At 40.3% G+C, this 24,497-nt stretch overlaps 1 protein-coding gene across 1 annotated transcript; it reads left to right on the top strand.

Moving 5' to 3' along the window:
- Positions 1-230: 230 nt before the first annotated feature.
- Positions 231-24,497, top strand: E2F1 (E2F transcription factor 1). The gene is made up of 7 exons (XM_083360372.1): positions 231-1,109; positions 12,337-12,427; positions 12,642-12,861; positions 16,009-16,160; positions 17,265-17,380; positions 18,580-18,784; positions 22,393-24,497. Exons 1-7 carry the CDS (start codon positions 882-884, stop codon positions 22,641-22,643), a joined length of 1,263 nt encoding a protein of 420 aa, XP_083216498.1. The 5' UTR covers positions 231-881; the 3' UTR covers positions 22,644-24,497.

The following is a 24,497-nucleotide window of genomic DNA, read 5'->3' on the forward strand; positions in this document are numbered from 1 at the left end:
CGTCACCGCTGCGCTTCGGCGGCTGCCCGATCGTAACCAACGAAAGGGCGGCGTAAGGTATCAATCTTGGAGCGCCGACCAATAAAGGGGCGACTCTCCCCTAAAGCGGAATGTTGATGTGGCTGAGTCAGCCAATGGGAGCGACGATACCCTGCTCGTGCTGCTTTCGCGGCAAAAAGGATTTGGCGCGCAAACGTGTGCGAGGCCGGGACCAGCTGGGAACAATAACAGTGGCTGAGTTGAGAGCGAGCGGATCCGAGGGGGTCGGCTGAACTCGCTGGTGGAAAGACGCGCGGGAAACAAAAGCTTCAGTTGGATTTTGGCTGGGGCAGGGAGAATCTCGGAGAGAGCCGAGCGGAATAAGGCTGGGCAGCTGGGAAGTCGGCACTGGCCCGGAGAGCGCGGGTGGAAGAGTGCCCTGCGATGTGCTGCTGACTGTAACCCCCACCTTTCCCTTCCCTTCCCTTCTCTTCCTTTCCTCCCCGTTCCCCTTCCCTCCCGAGCGGCGCCCAGAGAGGACTCGCCGATGTCCTGCACAACCGCCCTGGTGCTCTCCCTCCTCGCTCTCGCCTTTCAACTCACGGCCTTGGCTGGATGCGATTCCTCTAGACACCATTTCCCGGGCCTCTGCTCTTGAAGAAGATGGGGCGTGTTCCATCCTACGAGCCTCTGCCATCCGGTGTCTCCCTCCACCGCAGCGGCCGGGACGATGGCATGAGTCCGCCGATGCGACTTTGATTCCGGGGTGGGGGGGCTCCAGACGGGGGGACAGTTTTGATTTCCTGCGGTGCGTGGAGGGGGCCCAACCCAGGCTCCCCCCCCCCATCCCCACCCTGCCTTCCTCCAAGTTCTCGGGCATGTGAGTCCCAGCGCTTTGTGCCATGTCTCTGGAGGGGCTGGAAGTAACTCAGAATGTGGCAGACCTGGAAGCCTTGCTGAGGGGAGCAGAGGCCATCCATGTGATGGAACAGCAGATCGTGATCATTTCCACTCCAGACCAGCTCCCCGTGTCCGAAGGAGAGAACGACACCGAGCTGCTGCTCTTTGCCACCCCACAGCCCGCCAGATTGGAGACCGTAACGCAGAGGCCTGCTCTGGAACGGCCACCGGTAATGCCACCGCTTTTTCCTGTAGCTGCCTTCCAGGAAACCAGGCGTTTTGCCAGCGGGCGAAACGTGCTGCTAAATGTGCAAAGTGTGCCACGCGTGTAGCATTAATATATTAGGGTGTTTATGAATGTGTGTTCTGATGGTATAGAGGGGGGTTTCTTTTCATGCTAGCCAAATAATGTGTAGGCCATTTGTTTAGCGGTGGGTGGGATCTGATTCTGGAGCATTTCTTCAGCAAGCTGCAGGAGGGCCGTGGTGCTGGGTGCAGAAATATATAAATTATTCTGTCGGGGTAATAAAACTGCGTTGGACTAGAGATAAAGGACATTCAATCGTAAATAAAATGAGGATTGTGATTATTTTAAAATCCTATGTTGAGAATCCAGTGGTCGTAAGCCCTCTTGTCTCTTGCCATGTATAAGATTGTTCTGTGTGAATCTGAGCAATGAGGGAAGAAAGGCCATTATATTAGGCAGACCTCTCTGAATTTCAAAGTTAGAGAATAGCAGGATATGCTAGCAGTTGTATCTGTGAGCTGATATAATTGTTTTAAAAATACATATGCCTTTGTCAAGATTTTCTGGATGACTATAATTATAGGAGAGTTTTCAAATGTGTGACTGAAATAGTGCTCCTTAAACGTGGCATATGTAGCAAACTTGCAGGAAGGGCAGAGTGTTCATGAAAACAGGCAAAGAAATGATTAACTAAAAGGCCTAGGCCTCAAAATGTGAAATTGTGGAACTTAATCCTGCAAATTGTTCTTCTCTAACCTGCATATTTAATATGTTTTTAGTCTGATAGTTAAATTTCTTATTTATAATTGTTTGCAAGTTAACTGAATTATAGTTGGCCTTTCTTTACAGAGCAATAGCCTGCAAATTTTGTTAATGAGGCAGCTTCACTTCCTGTTACAGGATGTTAAGGGCTGAATTCTGTGCAATTTGTTCTTGCAGTAACAAAAGCAAATGTTTGGCTTTGGTTGTGCTACATATTGCATACTGCTTGATGTTATACAAAAGAGAAGGGAATTCCAAAAGCAGTAAGTTTGCCATGGGATGCAGAGGAAATAAGTGGCTTCAGCAATGCAACTCTCATTATTCTGTCCCAGAATTAAAAGTGTTTAAGCTGGAAAAAAAGTCTAAGGATGTTCCAGTGTTATTCACATACAAAGCTATATATTTATACACATCTTTATACAAACATATATGTATAGAAATGTCAACATTAACTTTTGTCTAGTACCTTTATCAGTGGCTAATGGTGCTGTAGATTTTTTTCTTTAAAACACTTTGGAAGAAAAAAAAACAAATGTGAAAAACATAAGATTTAAAAACATTTGTGCATACTATTGTGCACATAATGTATATACAAAGAAATAACCAGGTCTTTCAAGGGTGCTGGAGGGAGAAGGGTTTTATAATACTAAACATAGCATGGGAGTAAGTGCCATCTGGATTTTAGATTTCTGTACCACAGACTGTCTAAATTTAAATGTGTGGATCCTTAGGGTACAACTTCTGAGAAGTTAGACTAAACATTTCTGTTTTACTGGACCAGTACTTGCTCTATTTAAAGCTAAGCACACTCTTCATGTCTGCAGCATGTTTCGGCAGTGGCCCAATGGTGGAGTGTCTTGTTTGTGTGCAGAAGAGGTCAAAGTTTAGGAAAGGAAGGGGAAAAAGCCTACTGCTTGGAATCTTGCTGAAAGAGACAGTACTTTGACTTGATATAAGGGAACTTCTTTGTTCCTTCATGCTATTAACCACCTATGCTATTGGTGGTGTATCTGTGACCCCTTTGTTGAAATGATGAGAACCATATTGTAAGCCTCATCAAAAATGCTGGTGAGGAGTTAGAGCTCTTGTTTGTAATTGAAATGAAAAAATGATGGGGAAAAAAAATCTGCTTGGCCCTGAAGTTGCCTTGTTTTAAAATTGTTATTGGGCAAACTAGCTCATTTCAGTCATATTCTTCCACATATTATGGTGATGGAGAAAGGGACTGTGTGCACTAATTCTGTCTTTAGCGCCCATGTGTTTATTATGTTTGTAATGGAGTCAGCTATATGCATGTGCAAACATGGCATTAAATATGTAATGTAAGGTATGAGATTAGGGCTTCTGATAACATACTGTAGCAGAGTGATATATGTGTACATATGTATGCATCTTTCACAGATACGATTGTATTCTGAATATGGATGCAAACCCTTCAGAATTATGTTTAACCTCTACTGTCCCTGTCTGTACATTTTAATTTTATTTATAGGACTGGTTCTAGACATACTATTTGTTTTATTTTGTTATCTGCTTTGAGCTTCTGTTGATGAGAAATATGAGCAACACCTTGAATTTATAAATGTGTGCAGGGTAAAACTGGCACAATGCTATCTCTCATTCTTCCATGGATTGGTAGACAAATGGAGAATGACAGAAAAGATTTCAAATGAATTTTCTTAAGTTATTTTATACAAAACAAAATCATTTCAGCAGATCAGTTTGCTTCCTGCAAAATGTACAATCTAATTTTCCTCTATTAATTATGTAAATGTCATTTTTCTGCCTTCCATAAAAGAATGTCACAGATTCCAAATGATACTTTGTAGACATTTGATTTAAGTAATATTGCTTCTGTTTCCATGTCTCTGTATTAAGAAATACTGCTCCTGTTGAACTTTGGCTCATTGTGTAGATCAGACATGTCAAACACAAGGCCCGGGGGCCAGATCCGGCCCGCGAAGTGGTTTCATGCGGCCCGCAAAGCCATCCTGGAAAGAGTGAGGGAACGGCCCCCACTGCCTTGGCCCTGGCCCAGAGACCCTCCTTCTGCCAGATACCCTCAGATCTGTCCCACTCCTGACCAGGCCCCCATAGGCACCCTTGATGCGAACCATGTAGAGCTGGCCACGCCCTCCCAGTAGGCCATACACACTCTAGCCATGCCCACCCAGTAGGTCACGCCCACCCAGGCCACACCCACCCGGCCCCTTGAGGGCAACTGCAATGCTGATGCGGCCCTCAATGAAATTGAGTTTGACACCCCTGGTGTAGATGGTAAAATGACATCTTTTCGAAGAAGAAAATGGAAGCTCTCCTGTAGCTCCTTTCCTCGCTTTCTCAGTCAAGCTATTTAGCATTGTGCAAACTTGCATTCGTTATTCTGTTAGAACTACAATTTGTTGTATTGCTCAGGATTCTCTTCCTAATGGTCCACTGCTGGAGAACTCAAGCTCTTGGAGTTTCCTTGTGCAAGAATTTGTTGGACCAGTGTAGCAAACATTGTTGCTCTTTCTCAGCAGGCAGAACAAGGGAAGTGATGTTCCCAATATTTTTTTTACTAGCTTCACATCCTCCTCCCACAGGGGCCCTTTCTGTCAAGGAACTTACAGTAGATGGAAGCTTTACAGTTGGTTCTTTGTTTTAACTGTGGGGTCTGCTGTTTGGGTCAAGAATCTATAATGAACTTTCACTCTGTTGTCTCATGGGATGCCTGTTATTCAGAGAAGGATTGAAAATATCTAATTTACCCATCATGTAAGCCATTGAGTAGTGGGCTTGAGGGCTTGACCTATAAGGAATGGAGGATGCCGGTGTCTAGAAAATTATTTACTTGACTCTATGGCTGACAAGAAGTCATGTGGAGGAAGGAAGTTCCCTTTTAAAAAAAAAGTATTTCTGGATTAAATATGGAAAAAAATGTTTCTTATTCTAAAGTATTCACTTTAAAGTTTTGGCATCTTAATATTGGCTTTTTAAATAAAGAATGTTCCTTTTCTTAAATGTTTTCTTTACATTAATAGATATATGTAAAATCTCACCGATGTTTCTCCTTTAAAATGGATCTGCAGTAGAGTTTAGCATGGCTTTACTGATTGTTTGACATAGTTTTCTGCTACCTTGAGCTCAGCATGGCTCAAAAACTGGAGATGCCAGGTTATGTAACAGCAGAGCCAAATGTACACTGAACCCTCTCAAATCCAGATTCTGAATCTTTATTATTCAGTTTACCCTTGATATTTCAACAGTTTAGTAACGTGTAATCACTCATTCAAGTAATTTTGGGGATTTTTATGTACAAAAATAGTCGTAGTCATTGTCGTCATAGTAATAAAGTATGATATAATAATAATAATGATGATAAAGTTGGAAGGGATCTTGGAGGTCATCTAGTCCAACCCCCTGATCAGGCAGGAAACCCTATACCATTTCAGACAAATGGCTGTCCAGTCTCTTCTTAAAAAATTCCAATGTTGGAGCATTCACAGCTTTTGGAGGCAGGTTGTTCCACTGATTAATTGTTCTAACTGTCAGGAAATTTCTCCTTGGTTCTAGGTTGCTTCTCTCTTTGATTAGTTTCCATCCATTGCTTCTTGTCTTGCCTTCAGGTGCTTTGGAGAATAGCTTGACTCTCTCTTCCTTGTGGCAACCCCTGAGATATTGGAACACTGCTATCATGTCACCCCTCATCCTTCTCTTCATTAGACTAGACATTCCCAATTCCAGCAGCCGTTCCTTATATGTTTTAGCCTCCAGTCCCCTAATCATCTTTGTTGCTCTTCTCTGTACTCTTTCGAGAGCAGGGGTGTCAAACTGCTGGCCCGCGGGCCAGTTTCATCATACTGAAGCTGTGCCCACCCCATTGCCGGCAATGCAAAAAGAGTCGCGATACGTCGCAACACGTCACATGACGTGGCGAGTTTGACACCCATGTTCTAGAGTCTCAACATCTTTTTTACATCTTGGTGACCAAAACTGAATGCAGTATTCCAAGTGTGGCCTTACCAAGGCATTGTAAAGTGGTAATTTATACTTTTGTACATCTTTTGATAGAACAAGGGGATATTCTACTAGAAGCATCCAATCAAACACCACTCAACAACTCTTTCCTTATGGCGGGATAAATAGAGCCATAGTTCTACATTCAAGGCTTACCTGGGATTAAGGATACATGTCTCCTGATTTGTTGAATGGATGTTCATTGGGTGAAAAATATCCTCTTTAGCAAGACTGGCCACAGGGCCTGAGGTTATTCTCGTAACCGGTGCATTTTTGGCCATTGTAATTCCTTTAAAATGAAGATATTTATGCCTTTTTCTATATTTCTCATTTCTTTGCAATGATGATGCCGTGCTTGTATTTTTTACACAGATCTGCTACTGTTTTGTGCTGGTAGAAATGCCATGCCTCCTGTAGGCTAGGAAGAGAGAAGCTGGATGCAACATTTTATGACATAAATGTGACAAGAAAAGACAAGCTCGTAGACAGATTGTTCATATTAAACAGTAATACTTCTCGTGATTAAATTAAAAATTATTGTCTTATTCGTTATATAGTTCATTAACCATATTCGCTAGTTTCAAGCCTCACCCCCATTCAAAAAACATTCTTGGCATTAGTTTTCCAGTATCCGTATCTATTCTGCAGATCCAAACTGGTTTAATTACTGCAGCTTTTCACCCAGGGCCTCTAGAAATTCTGGTTTTACGATGATGTGAAGTGTTTTTAATTTATGCTGGGTTCATGATTCCTTTTATTGTGGGAACTGCCTGTTTTCTAAGGTTTCATTCAGACATATGTATAATTACTCCCTGAAGTATTTTTGTCATGCTTTGAGAGCCTTTGAAATAATTCTAATATATTGTAAAAAAAAATTACCAGTCAGCTGTATAAGAATACATTTTATTAATTAATTTTAAATCAAACCAATTTGCCCAGTTTATCAATTGTTGTCTCTTATTTTAGCTGCCTGACTTGCTAGGATTTCAGGTGTGTTACACACAAAGCAAGTAGATATAGATATCCAAAGGGCTGAAGGCTGTCCTCACAGCTGGGATGGGTGACACTTAGTTTCACTACTTACCTTTTTCATTAAGATACTTCTATAATACTCTATATTGTAAAATGAAGCCAATTTTGCAATCTAAAAGAAGCTAGGTTCAATCCCAGCAATACCAATTAGAATTTCAATGCCAATTCAGGGAAACAATTTTCATCTTTCTCTCTTACCAATTCTTTTAAGAATAGTTAGCATTAACCATTCAGTTGTGTCTGACTCTTTGTGACTTTGTAGGGAATAGCTCTCCATGCTACCTGCCAAGCACAGCTTCTTTCAGTTGTGACGTTCATCTTTATACCAGCTTTGATGTTATCAAGTTCTTTGCTTGCCCATTCTACTTGCTCCACTAACCCTTCCTAGTATTATTGAGTTCTGCAATGAAGTTGCATGCATGACATGGCCAAGGTAAATCAGACATAGTCTTGTGATTTTGGCTTCTAGTGAGATGCCTAGTTCTATGTGATTTAGCACCTCTCGGTTGGTAGTTCTGGTTTTAAACACAATAATTTACGTCAGCATCACAATTCAGAGGCATCAATTCTTCTATCAGCCATTCTTGGTGTCTAACTCTCACACCCATACATCATAATAGGAAAGACTATTGCTTTAACTAGCCTTCTTTTTGTATTTACTGTATATCACTGTCTCTGCTTTTCCAGATCTGTGTTTTATGTTAACCATTGCCATGTGGCCTAAGGTTATCCTGCATTTGATTTCAGGTGTAGGACTGTCATACTGAACAATTTTTGATCCAAGGAAGATAAATTCTCAAACTACTTCAATTTCCAACTTGTTGATTTTAAACATCTCATGTAGACATGAGATGTTTTAATAGTATCTTTAAAAATAGAAAAAATAGAAAAAAAATGATGGTTGGGATGTGAGGACAGGGCAAAAGACAAAGACACTATTTTAAAATTCTGAAATTAGGAGTAGACACCTTATCATCATCATCTTACTTAATTTTGATATAAGCTTTAAATACATCTCGTGTGCCCAGATAATGTCTTTAAGACAGTAGGACAATGCAAACAAAAGAGAAGAAAGTATAGAAACAATAGCAGTGTTCCTAGATTGAACATTTTGATTGATGCCGTTGGTCAAGAGACTAAGTCAGCAGTAAAAAAGAATAATGTATATTCCCAGTGCTTACTCACTGTTAAGTTCATAGACACTTAGCAAGCTTTGAGAACTGTGAATAGGAAGAAATTCAAACAATGAGGCCAATCTTAGCTGAGCTCCATCTGAGAGACCTGATCTCTTCAGTGTGTCTTAAATGGCAAGGAATGATCCAATGAAATTGAGGAGGTAGAGAGGGAAATTCAAGGGCAAAAGAACAAAAAGGAAGAAAATAAGAAATTAGGTTATTCTTTTCATGGGTGGCCACGAGTAAAGCAAGGGAAAAATGAAAAGAGAAGTTTCTTCTTAAAGTTACAGAAGCAAGACTAACACACAGTATAACAAAATGTAAGAGGAATAGAAATAGAAAATTTCCATAACACACACTGTCTGTACTATACTTTGATGATCAGGCTATATTTTAAAAATCTTATTATCTGGCAGGGCTTGTAAAGTATACCTACCTCTTCTACACATTGAGTATGTGTGAAAGAGATTTGCTTTTCTATAGAAGCAAAGATGTCTTTAGAGAACAGTATCTTCAGCTGGTGATTGCTCTGTTGGCCATGTGTTGTGGTTATTGCAGATACTGGCTTATAATGTACTTACCTAGTTGAATGATTCAGAAGAAAGCCTATTTCAAGAGACCTTTGTGGGAAACTCTATAAGCAAAATAGGAGTTTGGAAGTCTAGACAGATAATTTGTGTCTAAAGGCATCAAACTCCATTTAATTTCAATATACCAGTTTATCAACAATTTGCTACTTTCCTGAATTGTCCTAGCCTTGAGTCCGTCTTCTCCTTTCCTCTATTACCTGGATCAAGGATTTCCCTTCCCCCCCATCTTGGTAAAGTGAAAGGTAAAGATTCCCCCACACATGCGTGCTAGTCGTTTCCGACTCTAGGGGCCGGTGCTCATCTCAGTTTCAAAGCCAAAGAGCCAGCGCTTGTCCGAGGACGTCTCCGTGGTCATGTGGTTGGCATGACTAGATGCCAAAGGCGCACGGAACGCTGTTACCTTCCCACCGTAGTGGTCCCTATTTTTCTACTTGCATTTTTACGTGCTTTCAAACTGCTAGGTCGGCAGAAGCTGGGACGAGTACCTATTAAAGTTTATCCATTTCTAATTATGTTAGCTACCGTAGTAATTTCTTGTAATTGTCATAGGAAAACATAAAAAGTATCTTGCAACAATATTGTAATTATGGAAACTAAATGCCTGAAAAGTTAACAGGAAAGAATAAGGTGATTATATCCTAAGCTATTATTTTCATTGAGCAAACATCCATTAATTGATGTGTAATGCATTAAAGCAAGCCAGGATCTGTGTTTTACAAAGCATCTGCAACTCTTGCTGTGTTTCCCCAGAAAGAGCAGGAGCCTCCTGGAATCCTGGCTCTTGCTCCAGGAACAGGTAGAGCAGGGGGGAGCCCTTTGTCCATCTGGTGTGCCAATTGCAGCCTTAGCTTCAGTAGTAATCACCACTGAAGTTTAAAAGTAAATACATAAGAAACTAATACAAACAAATAAGAAAAATACATGGGGGGAAAGTGCAGAGAGGAAAAAGGGGGGAAGGAAGAAAAATATATAAAAACATATAAAGAAAAGATTTTCCCCTCTTCAATGTAAGTACAAACAATTTCAGTAACCTATCACATTCTTCTCATTTCAACCTGGAATTTCTTCATCCCATATCTTACCCTTAACTCTTAGCAAATTTATATTTTTAAATCTGTATATAATGTATATATTAGCAAATTTAATATATATAACCTTAAACAAATTTTTTTTCATATTCCTTCCATTTACTTTACGCAATAACTTACTCTTTTTTCTAGAAATACAAATATCTTCTCCCCATGTCTTCTAGCTATAAAATCTTTAAAGCTTTGTCGTTCAAAATTAATCAGAAAAGATTTCATTAAAGAACACCAGAAACACCAACATACTGAAATGTAATCCCATCAAATATTGTCCCACTAATACATTTCTTATCTTATCTTCATCTCATTTTAGAAACTGCTTTGCAAGTTTAACATTTTCCTTCAATTTTAACACCATAGCTGATAACTTTCTAACAATACAAGAAAAAATATTTTCCCATATCTTTATCTTATCTTTATCACATCTTTAAAGCTTCATCATTCAGTCTTGTTCAAATACCTGCTAAAAAAATCATATACATTTTAATCTTAGCTGATGAGCCAATTTTTAAATCTTGTTATTTTTAAAAATCTTGATGTTTATTCCTTTTAAATAGTGTCCCAGAAATTGGTTTCCTTTTATTCTCTCTTTTATCTTTTCTCAGGAACTCTTTCATAGGTATAACACATCTCTTTTGTAAGTTCAAAATAAAAGTGTCCAAATCACTTTTCTGAATTGAAATCCACACATCGAAGTCACTCTTCTGATTTATTATTTATGTGTACCTTTATGTGTACCTTTAGCTACTAAAATATAACCACTTTCCTTTTTAATCCTTTATATAACATTCTTGTAAATGTCATTCTTGTATCCTGTCAATTTTAAATCCATATCCGAAGCAGCCTGATTCTGAGTTGTTTCTTTTTTTGTCTCCTCTTTTGAACCCATTTTTAATAAAAATGGACAATCTTAAAAGAAAGTTGTACATTGTTGCAAAATATCCTTGAATTCTTCCAGAGTTAAAGTACTTTTCTCCATTCTATATTAGTGGGTCTCTTCGCTTGGACTGACTATTCTAAGGACAGCGATGCCTATATCATTTACAAATTAGATTTAAGCTACAATTAATTAAATCTACATAGGGATGCATTTTAAGACCATCTAAAAACTTCAGTTGTCCCAGCATGCAATGGCCCGCTTGCTTCCTGTCAAGTCACGTTCCTTCAACATTCATTGCCAGTCTGTTTTCAAGTAAAATTCAAAATATTAATTGCTGCCTTTAAAGCAGCAGTTCCCAGCCTTTCCAGCTCTGCAGGCCAGGGGGGCTGGGAGCAGTGACAACATAGGGTGGGGAGAGGAGATGGTTCCACACAAGCAGTATGCATGTGTGCAAATGTACAAAGCTCTATCTGTGCAAATGAAGCTTTGTGCATGAACACGCATGCCCAGTGCTTGCGCAAATGGAGTTTTGCCTGCCGCTTGTGTAGTCCAGCTACAAGCAGACTGCGGCCCCGGGGTTGGGGACCCCTGCTTTAAAGCACAAATGTCTTCCATCCTGCTTATCTAAGACATTGCCTTTCCTCTATGAATTCTGTTTATCTGACCTGGATGGCTAGGAATTGTCTACCATGTGTATTCCCCAACTAGAATGTGCTATGGGAGGTGGTTTGATGATGGATGATCTTGGTGGCAGCTTGCTTCCTATGGAACATCCTTTTCCTTAAGAAGAGAATGATCCTGGGGCATAGTAAAGTGAGATAGGGGTCTGCCCCAGATGCTAAGAGGGGATGCTAAGAGAGAAGATTATCCAGAAGGTCAGCAGCTGGTGTAGAGTTGGTCACTGCTGCCATTGTGCTGGTCAGCTGTTTGGCAGTCAGTGATGTGGCAGCAATGACAGAGGTAGAATCAATAGCAATTCCAGAAAGTCAAGGTAATATTTGATGAGTGGAAATAGTTGCTCTGGGTGTCAAATCTGCTAGATACACCCCTGGAATGGCCCCCATTCTCTTGGCCTCGTAGAGGCTATTAAAGTGACTGGATAATATCAGTTAAACTTCAAAGGCAATCTTTATGATAGTTATCTAAATTTATAATCCAACCACCAATGCAAAAGAGAAGAGATTCTGGTCAGAGTTTTATCATCAAGTTCAATCTGAAACTGATAGAACAGCAAGCAAGATGATCAGCTCGTAGCTGGAGACTGGAAAACCAAGGTTGCTGCTAATTTTTGCCGTTAAATGTATTTTAAAATTGAGGAAATGAACATACTTTAAATACATTTGTCAAAAATGTAACAGTTAATTCAAATGTAATAATTTTCCTCAAACCCATTTTTAAATATTTTATCTAATCCCATATTTTTGCAGTGTGGTGCTCATCTCTCTCTCTCTCTCTCTCTCTCTCTCTCTCTCTCTCTCTCTCTCTCTCTCTCTCATATTATTTTTATTTATCAAATTTATTTGCCACCATCTCACAGTTCATGCAACTCTGAATGGCTTACATTTAAAGGCAGTCCTTGCTCAATAAAAGTAAGATTTGTAGATATGCTTCTAGTTTTACATGATTGCTTCTTGTTTCATTAGAGTTTAAGTGGTGCAGTTATTTACAAATCTCACTTATTTTTCAGGTAAAACGGAAACTGAATTTGGAGACTGACCATCAGTACATTGCAGAGAACGTTCAGGTGGCTCGAGGAAAAGCAAAAAATCCTATAAAAGGTACCGGTATATAGATGGGGGTCTCTGGTGCTTTAATTTCTGCAGCTACTTCAAGAATCCTTGTCCTATGCAGGGGTAGGCAACCTCGGCTCTTTTATGACTCTTTCTTCTCCAATGAATATGCAAGCTGAGCAAACTGATGGTTTAAGTTTGGAATTTATTTAGGAATTGTAGCTGCTTTGCTAGTTGTAATTAAGCCCTGATTCATCCCCAGGTTTAAAGTCTCCTGGTGAGAAATCCCGCTATGAAACTTCTCTCAACTTGACCACCAAGCGCTTCTTAGAACTATTGAGTCAATCTCCTGATGGTGTTGTGGATCTCAACTGGGCTGCTGAAGTACTAAAGGTGCAGAAGAGGCGTATCTATGATATAACCAATGTCCTGGAGGGCATCCAGCTCATCACCAAGAAATCCAAGAACCATATCCAATGGCTGTAAGTAGAATGTCACCTGTCTATCTCCAAGCTTTTACTTCTGAAGATGTTCTAATTAGTTCTGATAAATGTTTGTTTGGCTCTATTATATTGTAACCCATTCATAGGTAGAGCACTGTTTGTAGTTGCATATTAAGTTGTTACAGTTTCCATTTATGTTATTGGGATATGTGATTTTATAAATAGATTCTTAAATAGATTCTTTGTATGTTGGTGCCTATATCTGTTTTCAGTCAAGAGAACTAGAACATGATTATCCTAAATCAAAATTACATAGTATTGTACAATTGCAAGAAAAAGTATGTGAACCCTTTGGGATTATGTGGAGTTTTGCATAAATTGGCCATAAAATGCGCTCTAAACGTCATGTAAGTCACAACGATAGAAAAACACAGTCTGCTAAAAATAATACTACACAAACATTAGCTGTTGTCATGTTTTAATTGAACATAACATGTAAACATTCACACTGCAGGGTGGAAAAAGTATGTGAACCCCTAGCCTAATGACTTCTCCAAGAGCTAATTGGAGCCAGGAGTGAACCAACTTTGACTCCAATCAGTGTGATGATATTGGATGTGTTGCTGACAGCTGTCCTGCCCTTTAAAAACACACACCTGTTTTGGGTTTACTGGTCTCAAGAAGCACTGTCTGATGTGAACCATGCCTCGCAGAAAAGAGCTCTCAGAAGACCTACGATCAAGAATTGTTGACTTGCATGAAGCTGGAAAGGGTTACAAAAGTATCTCCAAAAGCATTGATGTTCATGTGTCCACAGTAAGACAGACTGTCTACAAATGGAGAAAGTTTAGCACTGTTGCTACTCTCCCTAGGCGTGGTCGTCCTGTAAAAATGACTGCAAGAGCACAGCGCATAATGCTTAATGAGGTAAAGAAGAATCCTAGAGGGTCAGCTAAAGACCTACAGAAATCTCTGGCACATGCTAACATTTTTGTTGACACATCTACAATAAGGAAAACATTAAACAAGAATGGAGTACATGGGAGGACACCACGGAGGAAGCCATTGCTGTCCAAAAAAAAAATATTGCAGCACGTTTGAAGTTTGCAAAAGAGCACCTGGATGTTCCACAGCACTACTGGCAAAATATACTGTGGACAGATGAAACCAAAATTGAGTTGTTTGGGAAAAACACACAACACTATGTGTGGAGGAAAAAAAGGCACAGCACACCAACATCAAAACCTCATCCCCACTGTAAAACATGGCGGAGGGAGCATCACGGTTTGGGGCTGCTTTGCTGCCTCAGGGCCTGGACGGATTGTTGTCATTGATGGGAAAATGAATTCCAGAGTTTATCAGGACATTTTGCAGGAAAACGTACGACCATCTGTCCGCCAACTGAAGCTCCGCAGAGGATGGGTGATGCAACAGGACAATGACCCAAAGCATACAAGTAATTCAACAAAACAATGGCTTCAACAGAACAGAATACGCCTTCTGGAGTGGCCCAGTCAGAGTCCTCACCTCAACCCGATTGAAATGCTGTGGCATGACCTTAAGAGAGTGATTCACACCAGACATCCCAAGAATATTGCTATACTGAAACAGTTTTGTGAAGAGGAGTGGTCCAAAATTACTCCAGATCGTTGTGCAGGTCTGATCTGCAACTACAGGAAACGTTTGGTTGAGGTTATTGCTGCCAAAGGAGGGTCAACCAGTTATTAAGTCCAAAGGTCCACATACTTTTTCCACCCTGCACATGTTCAATTAAAACATGACAACAGCTAATGTTTGTGTAGTATTATTTTAAGCAGACTGTGTTTTTCTATTGTTGTGACTTACATGCCATTTAGAGCGCATTTTATGGCCAATTCATGCAAAACTCCACGTAATCCCAAAGGGTTCACATACTTTTTCTTGCAACTGTATATGTTATAAACTTAGATACTTCTGTGCATTTGTGCATTTTCTGGAAGTATACTCAAAAAACATCATTTGACTTTTAATTTACTTTAAAGCAATACCACAGGAAACAAATTTACTGCAAGGAAAAAAATCACATTAATAACATTAGACCAGTGAGAATATCATGAGTAAAAGTTCATTAATCCATGCTCAATTTAGTTAAAAGTGAGATAATAATCGTATATGAAAATTTGATCAGTTGTGTAATCAATATGAAAACTGAAGCTTTATGAGTTGATGGACTACTCTGGTAATGGCAGTAATCCATTCTTGAAAATGACAACATTATTATTTTTTCCACAGTGTTCATATTGTTGGTATAATTAAGATGGGAAAGGAATGACTTCAGGCAAATTCCTGAAACTTCCTAGTGATATTATACACTACCAGTTCCAGAATAATTTAAAGACAGGAAATAAGCATATAAAAGCCAGGGCTCAAATACTATAAAAACTCTCAAGATTCACTGGGCATGGTCAATGGGAAGAAGATTCTTGCTTGGTTCACTAATTTCCAGGCATTTTTCACAGAAAGGTCCCTAACCAGGTCCACTACAAAGATCAATCTGGTGTATTTGAGGAACTGAATTATATTAATTCAAACATTAGATTACTAAAACAAGGATCATTTTATCCAGAAAAAATTAAAGACTTTTAGTTACTGTGACACTTGGGTCTTCAGTTACAAAATGCATTGCTTGGAGTTATTCCTTAATCCATTTGCTGCTTTGAAGGAACTCAGAATTATCCAGAACTACCTGTCTTCCTAATTCATAGGCTCGAACTCCCTCTCAACAACATTTCAGTCGTTTTAGGATTCAGTTACAATTTTTTGGGTTTCCATCCTGCCACTACTCTCCTAGAACATCTGCTGCATAACTTCATATGCCTATTGATGATAAATAAATGATAAATCTAGAATTATTTATCCCAATGGTTTTACGTAGATATTAAAGATTATTGGAGACAACGTGGAATCCTATAGCAGGCATAGGATTAGAATACTGTGGGGCAAGCATATTTTCCCCATGTAATTTGTTGAACTTTCCATTTAAAAAATAACTAATTTACTTAATTGAGCATTCATCTGTCCTCTGTTGCGCTATTCTGACGATGTGAAAGCACACACAATGCGGTTTACTTCTCATCTGCCTTAACGCTAAGACTTGCCAAGTTATTAGTTACAAGGTATTTCATCTTGCCTTATTCTGTTTTCTAGGGGGAACCGGTCCACGGTGGGGGGCACCAATAAGAATCAAGCATTAATGAAGGAACTCCAGGATCTTCAAGCAGCAGAACAGCATCTGGACAGCCTCATCCAGATGTGCACTACTCAATTCAAGATACTTACTGAGGAACCTGAAAACAAGGCATATCCTTCTCTTCAAGATAAATGGGAATTAGATGACTTTATCCAATCATAGAGCACAAAACAGGTTCATAGCAGGAAATCTTCTGCAGTAACCAGTAGCAGTAAAGAACCATATCCCAAAGAGGCAGCTGCACTACTGACATTCCTGGATAGGGTGTTGGTACTTTAATTTGTACATCCACACCCTGTGAGTTAATGGAAAATCCCTACCTGGCTGTTGACTAAGGCTCTGAATTGTCAGTGAGGTGGAGGTGTATATGTGTGTATATATCTGAGAAAGAAAGGAAAAGAAGGGTGGTGGTGCATCTGTCAGATGTTTCTTGTTGATTTTTGCCTGGCAGCTCTGTAGCTGAACCTGTTCCTGATAAAGAAAACTGCAATCCACCCTTTCTGGTAAATGAACAGTCTTACATATACTGTATGTATATGAGAGAAAACTTCAGCTATCTTTCAATACCCCCCCCCAATTTTTTTCTTTGCAATAATGTTCCAATAAATAGGTTTGCATGTTGCATATAACAGGTAAGATGTATGTAATAAGGCCTTAAGTGTACTGAATGAAATTGGTTAATCTCTTCAACATTCACTTCCACAGGGTTAAACTAATGAGTGTGCTCATAATTTTAATAAATTGAAATCAGTTTTTAGACACTCTACAAATTTGTGGAGAATTCCACAGATCTCAGAACTGCAAGCCAGAAGACTGAGTGTAACAATTAACAAGGAACTATTTTCCAACAAAAAGTGTGGGTCCTGAACAGATTATTTATTACATAGAAATTGTAGAAGGAAAAAATTAAATTTGAAGTAGACTGGCATCAAAATATTAAAAGCAAAGAAATAGAAACAGGCATACAGACGTGGTTATTTTGAATGAGATTAAATCTTCGTGCCAAATTAATTGCATCCTGAAATACTGAAGGAAGTAGCTACTCTAAAGCTGTTGTAACCCCAAATGGTTGTTAAATGACTGATCATAAGTCAAGGACTTCTTATATATGTCATTCCCAATAGGTAGTGATTTGGGCCTGACAGTTGTATATTGCTATTCTGTATCTTGACATACATCTTGTGATATTTCTGACAAAACTTGACTGACCATACTTCAGCTTATGTGACTTGCCAAGATCTACGCAACATTGCAGACCCCTCAGAGCAGCTGGTGATGGTGATTAAAGCCCCCCCTGAGACACAGATGCAAGTCTCTGATCCTGCAGAGGTAACCTTCCTGTTTCCAAGAATTACAGAGGCCATTTGGGGCCACTCATGGAATACTTATACACTTAATTTTCAGAATCTAATCCTCTTTACTATGTTTATCCTTTCCATTCCTCATTGGGTAGGAAAGATTTATGCAAGTCCACTCAAGTATAGTATATCTTGAAACAGTATTGTGACTGAGAAATCTAGCCACCAGTATGATAGATTCAGGGAAGCTTGGTTTTTAAATGCAAGATTCTTTATATGTGATTGCTGATCTATTCATCCACCTATCCATCCAATTTTTATAGCTGCCCAGCTCAACCAAATGACTCTTTGACATATTGATCTTGGCCTCCTTGAATAGTTTCGCTGTATGTCGTTGGGCTACATACACTGTGGAACATTTTACAATAATCAACTGCCACAAAGTTTTATATCCTAGATTAGTTAAATGGTGGCTAAGAATGAAATCCTATCCTCTTACTGTGCTGCCCTGTCAGAAAATGTCCTTTTGTAGGATAAGTCACCTGAGGCAACGTTTTGTGCCTAATCTACCAAACAGAACTGGTGAGCTACGGGGAGAGATTTGTTGACATAGTGAGGTGAGTTTAGGGCATGTGAAATAGAGGCTGTACATCTTGGGTTAGTCTAATAGAATAAGTTAGCATCTATTTGGAGCCAGGAATGATGCACAGAATAAAGGTTTTTGCAGCCCTTTGTTACCCAAGTGGTTAACTTCTAGGTAGATGCAGTGCCTTGTTAACTTATGTTAAACCCAGATATAACAAAATAAAATGCTTCAAGTGGAACTTTTTCTTTCTCATTTTACTATTTTTGATTTAATACATTTCCACACACCCCCCCCCAAAGTGTTAAAACTATGAGCGGAGATCATTACAAAATGGAATTTTTTTCGCTCAGATACCGAGATGTACTGGGCTTCTCAAAAATTTCCTTGTAGAATGTAGGAGCTCTTTATTATTATGAACAATAGTTGCCCCAGGCAGTGAAACAAGTTAAACGAGGCAGATGTTTCAATTTATTGTCATCTAGTCGTGAAGAGATAAAATTCTGAAGATTTTATAAAACTGATGTTCCCAAAATATTTTCCTAGAAAAGACCTACAGAGGCTTACCACTACTACTCTCACAACAAAAGCTGATGCAGTTTTCTATTATAGGTCTCCTCAAATGTTCTTTTCTCCATCTCTGTTAGGCTTTCCAGATTGCTGTGAAAAGTACTCAGGACCCTGTTGATGTGTTCCTGTGCCCAGAAGAGAGCTCTGGTGTCTGTAGTCCCACCAAGAGTCCATTGAAAGTGGCTACTAAGGAACCTTCTTCAGAATCTTCACAAACAACAGCCTCTGTGCTTCTACACCCTTCTCAGGATACAAATTTGCCATTGCTGAGTGGAGACCAAGGTATGTGAATTGTTGCCTTAAGAATTGGCATCCAAGAGTAACTTTGGCTAGCAAGCCTTTTCAGTCAAGATAATTCTGTGCCAAGCTTGTGTTTTGACTGTTATAGCCACGCATTTCCTAAAGTGTGGCCTTTCAGTGGAGAAATATATATATAACCAGGAAGAACACAAAAGCATACTCATAATTGTTTTATCTACAGTATTTTGATTTTGTAGATATAACGCATCATGACATCTGAATATTTTTTTCTGAAGCCTTCATTGCCACCCTATAAAAGAAAAAAAATATTACTACTGGAGCTTCCAGATCATCTGCATTTTAACTATAAGAGTAGCAGAGTGTAGGTGATTAATGTTTCTTCCTCCAATTTTAAAACCGTGCTCACCTTTTTTCCAATCCAGCTTCTTTCAGTATATATTCAGAATGTGGGTTGAATAAATAAGAAGATAATAAGTTTGTTTCACTATATTCCATCCAGGCTGTGGCTTTCTGTCCTGACTATAGATTTCTTAAAGGATACTGAGATGTCCTGGGGTTTCCATTTTTCTGAAGATATTCCGCAGGTTGGCTTGGCTGACAGAATCAAAGGCTTTTCTATAATCGGTGAAGCACATATTGACTTTTTCTTGGTGCTCTTTTGCTCTCTCAGTTATCCAGCATGCATCCAAAATAATATCTTTTGTTCTCTATTTTTTCCTAAAACCAGCTTAAATGGCTGATATCTCCCTTTTCATGTCTGGTTCTAATATGCATTGGATGATATTCAGCATTATTTGCTAGGATATGAAATTAAGGATATTGTCCAGTAATTTGTGAACTCTGCTAAGTTTCATTTTGTTGTTGGTATTTAGACTGATCCCTTTCAAACTGTTGTTACTCTCTCATTCTTCAAATCTGGTGGCATAGTTTCATTCAGGCTGAGATTATACTGCCAAAATTGAGCTGGAAATGACTGTGCTAAGCCTCTGTTAAGCAAAACAAATTCAGCCTTCAGATCTGTCTAACTTACAGAAAAAATAATTTTGCACGGTAGCAGTTGTAAATGTAATTTATGGCCCCAGTTTGAAGAATGATGCCTGTTTTTATCTTAAGAGAAAGGAATTCCGGTATCAAAATGCCATAAGGGAGGATATTCTATTCTGTGTTTTTATTTCATAGCATTTGCAATATACAAAATATACTATATACAGAAAGGCTTCCACATCTGATCTTAAAATTATGAGCAAGAACAAGCTAGATTTTCAAATGCCCTGGTTCTAAAGCAAATGCATCCTTTTGCAATATGTATGTAAGTAGTTGCTGGTCTTGCATTATTGGTTCTGCACTTCTGTGGAGATGATTATTTTGAATCTTTTTGACAAAAGATATGGAATAAAGAGAGGAAGCATAGAAACAGATGGCATTAGGAGAGATGATATACGAGAGACCAGATAGGAAACAATAATGTTTTAAGTTTATTCAGGCTCACATTCTGGTTTTTACCATATTTTCCGGCGTATAAGACAACTGGGCGTATAAGACGACCCCCTACTTTTCCTGTTAAATTGTAGGGTTTGGGCTATACTCGCCGTATAAGACTACCCCACTGCATACAAAGTCTGCTTGGATTGGGTGGGTCAGCTGTCTCTCCCTCCCTGCCTGCCCAGCCCTCCCTGTCTCCAAGACGCAATTTTTTAAAAAAAAAATCCCATTTATATCCCGCCCTTCTCCGAAGACTCAGGGCAGCTTACAATCTAAAGCACAAATCAATGTGCTTAGCAATGTACAAAGTACACTTCCGGCATCCAGAGCCTGCCTGCGTTTCTTTAACCTCCACATGCTTCCGACTCTCGACAACTTCAACATTGTAAACCTTGCTGCTGTTAGTATACTGGGTGACTCTTCTCCAAACCCCCTCTACCCCAACCCGGGTGAAAACGCTAACGTTCTCCCAGTGTGTGCCTATCCCTCTCCAACCAACTGCCCCCACCATCCGTATCTGGCTCCAGCGGGCTCGTCCACACGTCCCAGGGCCGCCCTCCAGCAGTCCCCGGTTCCGGTCCATCTGACACCGACGGAAAATAGCTGGCCCTTGCCTCCAGCGCGCAGGCTATAGCATGCAGTCCCGGCACAGGTCCGTCGGCAGGCAAGGGAACAGCTAGCATGTTTTGTAGTGCCCAGGCTCCCTGTACGGCAAGGCAGACTGGGCTGTCCTCCTGAGTGCCTGTGGAGTCCTCAGCAAAGCCCTGTGATGCAGGCACGTGCAAACGCTGTGAAGCAGCTGGTCGTCGGGTTTGCAGAGCCAGGAACCAGCAATCAGCTGATAGTCGGCCTTGCTGATTACGGGCAACCTCCCTTGTTTGTCGGAGCGCCGGGTCATGGAGCGAGCCGTTTGCAGTGGGGGGGGGTGAGTAGGTGAAGCAGGGCTTGTTTTTGGAATGAGACCCCCTGCGGGCCCGACAACAGACAGCAATTTTGTGATTCTCTCCCCCTTCCCCCTCCCATCAATGAGCTGCCGAGGTTGCCTGTGTGTGTGTATGTGTGGAGGGGTGTTGCCTCTGGTTTTTCCTGTAACATCGGACAATAAAACCGCCCCTAACCCTAACACCCAGCGTATAAGACGACCCCTGACTTTTGAGAAGGTTTTCTTGGGTTAAAAAGTCGTCTTATACACCGGAAAATACGGTAATTCATAGGATGTACTGTTAGTTCTACTTCAACCAAAAAAACCTGTAATATCAATCTACTAGTGGGACAGAGAAGTAGTGGGAAAGGTGGCATACCACTTCACAGTGCTTTACAGCCCTCTCTAAGCAGTTTACGGAGTCAGCATAATGACCCCAACAATCTGGGTCTTCATCTCAGAAGGATGGAAGGCTGACTTGAGCCAGTCAGAATCAGAGGGAAGGACAAAAAACAATGGATGGAATCTAATCAAGGAGAGAAGCAACCTGGAATTAAGGAGAAATTTCCCAACAGTTAGGACAATGAACCAGTGGAACAGTTTGCTGTCAGAAGTTGTGGGTACTTCATCACTGAAGGCTTTTAAGAAGAAACTGGACAGTCACTTGTCTGAAATGGTATAGGCCTCCTGCTTGAGCAGGGGGTTGGACTAGAAGATCTCCAAGGTCCCTTCCAACTCTATTCTGATTGAGGGATAGAATCGACCTCCTGGAGTGAGCAGTGAGTTAACCCTGCAGCACTGCATTCTAACCACTGTGCCATCACAGCTCTACTTAGAAAGGCTTGATGGGGGAAAAGCTACAAACAAGAAAGGCAATGCATTTCTCGATACATTTCTGTACCAAGTGAATCTTTCTCTTAAGAGTTTTTCTAAGAAAAAGTTTTTACATTTTGCTTCAAATTATATGTAATTTATTCCTAATTTGTGATAAAGACCAATTCAGATATTTTTGTAGGCGCAGCTGAGCCATGAAAATTGTTTATACTTTCTAATGGAAAAAAATATTGTATATTATATATAATTGGAAGATTAAGCAGGCATATGTCAACAAAGCAATTTTGCTTTTGTGTATAGAGAAGGCTTTCTTTGGGATATTCACTTGGGATGAGAGGCACGGGTATATCTATTATGATGGTTACTAAGTCTCTCCTTTATCTCTTGGCAGAACCTTTGTTATCTGGAGAGACTACGCTGCCTCTGAAGTGTCCCGGGGATGATGTAAACCTCTCACCACTGGCTTCCGTGGATGCTTTGCTTCTGCAGGGCAAGGATGACCTCTCAAGTTTTCTGCCCTCTGAATTCATTGCACTTTCACCACCCCAGACTCAGGACTATCACTTTGGGCTTGAGGAGGGTGAAGGCATCAGTGAGCTCTTTGACTGTGACTTTGGAGATTTCACCTCCTTGGATTTTTGAATATCCTCTGATTGGGGAAAGGGGAGCACCACACGGTCAACTCTATCCCCATCCTAGGGGATCTTTTTGCAGCTGACATCTGAACATAATTCCAGGGCTAGTTGTCGTCTTCAGAGCCAGCGTGCTGTAAATCAGATGCCAGGGAAGGAAAATGGCAGCTGTGGTCGGGCATCAGTGACAATGAGAGCACTCAGCTCCTGGAAGGGCTGCCTTTTGCTGGCCATCTCCCTGTAATTGAGGGAGATAGCTGTGAAGCTAATTGCTGCTGTGAATGTTGCAAGCTTGTTTTTGTGACCTGATTGAGAGTCAGCAGGCATCCCCTCAAGCCTGCTGTGTCCAGGCCCAGAGTAGTAATAATACTTAGGAATGGGTGAGTAGTGTCACCTTGATTCTCTGGTGCCATGTTTGGAATCTATAGGGATAGCTGTAGAGATGCTGTTGCAGCAGTCTAGTTATTCTTGTTGAACCACTCCTTTCCCTGAACTTCACGTTAGACAATACTTGGCTGTGGGCAGGCCCCTTTTTTATCAGGTGCTTAATTTTCTATGTATTGAGCAATTTATCAATCTTGGCTTAGGAAAATAAGATGGTCAGAAGCTACCCTTAGAAGAGGGGCCTTTCCATTCCTTTCTCAGCAAACTGGGATGTGTGGCAGAAGCACTGAGCACATTATTGTGAGGGACACCTTTCTGCCAGGCAGCGGTGGGAGAAGGTGACCGGAATGGTACTTCTCAGAACAGTCGTTGATTTGTCCTCTTACAATCCATCTCTACCTGGTTGGATGGCATTTTTACCTTTTACCTTTGCTGGCAATGATAAACCAGAGATTTGCAACTCAGTAGTCAAAGAATGGCCAAGTAGAAGAAAAAGACAACCAACTGGATGGATAGGATGGATGATACAATGGGAGCCTTTTGTTAAACAAGCTGCTCAAACTAGTGAAAGATAATGGGTAACTGGATGTGTTAGAAAAGTGGGTGGGCTTTTTTTGCTCTTTTTTTAAAAAAAATATTCTGGTTGAAAATGAGAAACTGGCTTACAAATATGAGGCACCAAGAATGGTGGGGTGAAGTGTTTCTGGATGCTGATGCAAGCATACTTTTTCTTTTTCCTTGTGAGCCTCACCATAAAGCTTTAAGGAGGGTCCTGTACAGATTATTTATTTATTTTGGGTGTTCCTCACCTCCCACTATGGATATTATTTTGTGGAAAGCCAATTCCCTGGTAGAATATATCTTTATCTATCTGGGGATGGGATGGGTTTTTATTATGGTGATTTTCTTTAATAGTGAGGTGCTCAGTCTGCTCAGCTGTCTTTAGTTTTAGAGCAGACAGCCAACAAGGCAGAGGGGACACTGCTTGTCGTAGGAAATGAAGTTACTGGAACGTTTTTGCTTCAGCAGGAGGAAGAGAGGGTTGCTGGCCATTCTCCATGATAGTAAGGGAGGTTAACCCTACACAGTATTGTGAGACAACAAGCAACCAATGCCTTTGTTTGCCCCTTTCCTGTAAAGTGAAGGGGAAAACACTGGCTCTTTTTCCTTATTATTCTAAACTCCATGCTAAGCATAAGGTGTGTCCAGAAATCATGGATTCGTATTATTTATTTATTATTTATGTGCCTCCATCCAGTATTCCTGGAAGATAAAGGATAGTGTCAGAGGATTATGGGTGCATGAAGTAGAACTCAACATGTCCAGGTATGTGGAAAGAAACTCTTTAGGTATCTTTTTAGAATTGCTGACCTAGCAAGTGGCAGCAGAGGACCTGGGAAGAAGTAGGTTGTACTCGGAGAGCCTTGAATAGCAAAGAGCTTCAGTGTCTCATCAATATGTTGAGAGAGTATGACTGGTC

This window comes from Vipera ursinii, assembly GCF_947247035.1.
Source record: "Vipera ursinii genome assembly, chromosome: 3".
Lineage (NCBI taxonomy): Eukaryota > Metazoa > Chordata > Lepidosauria > Squamata > Viperidae > Vipera > Vipera ursinii.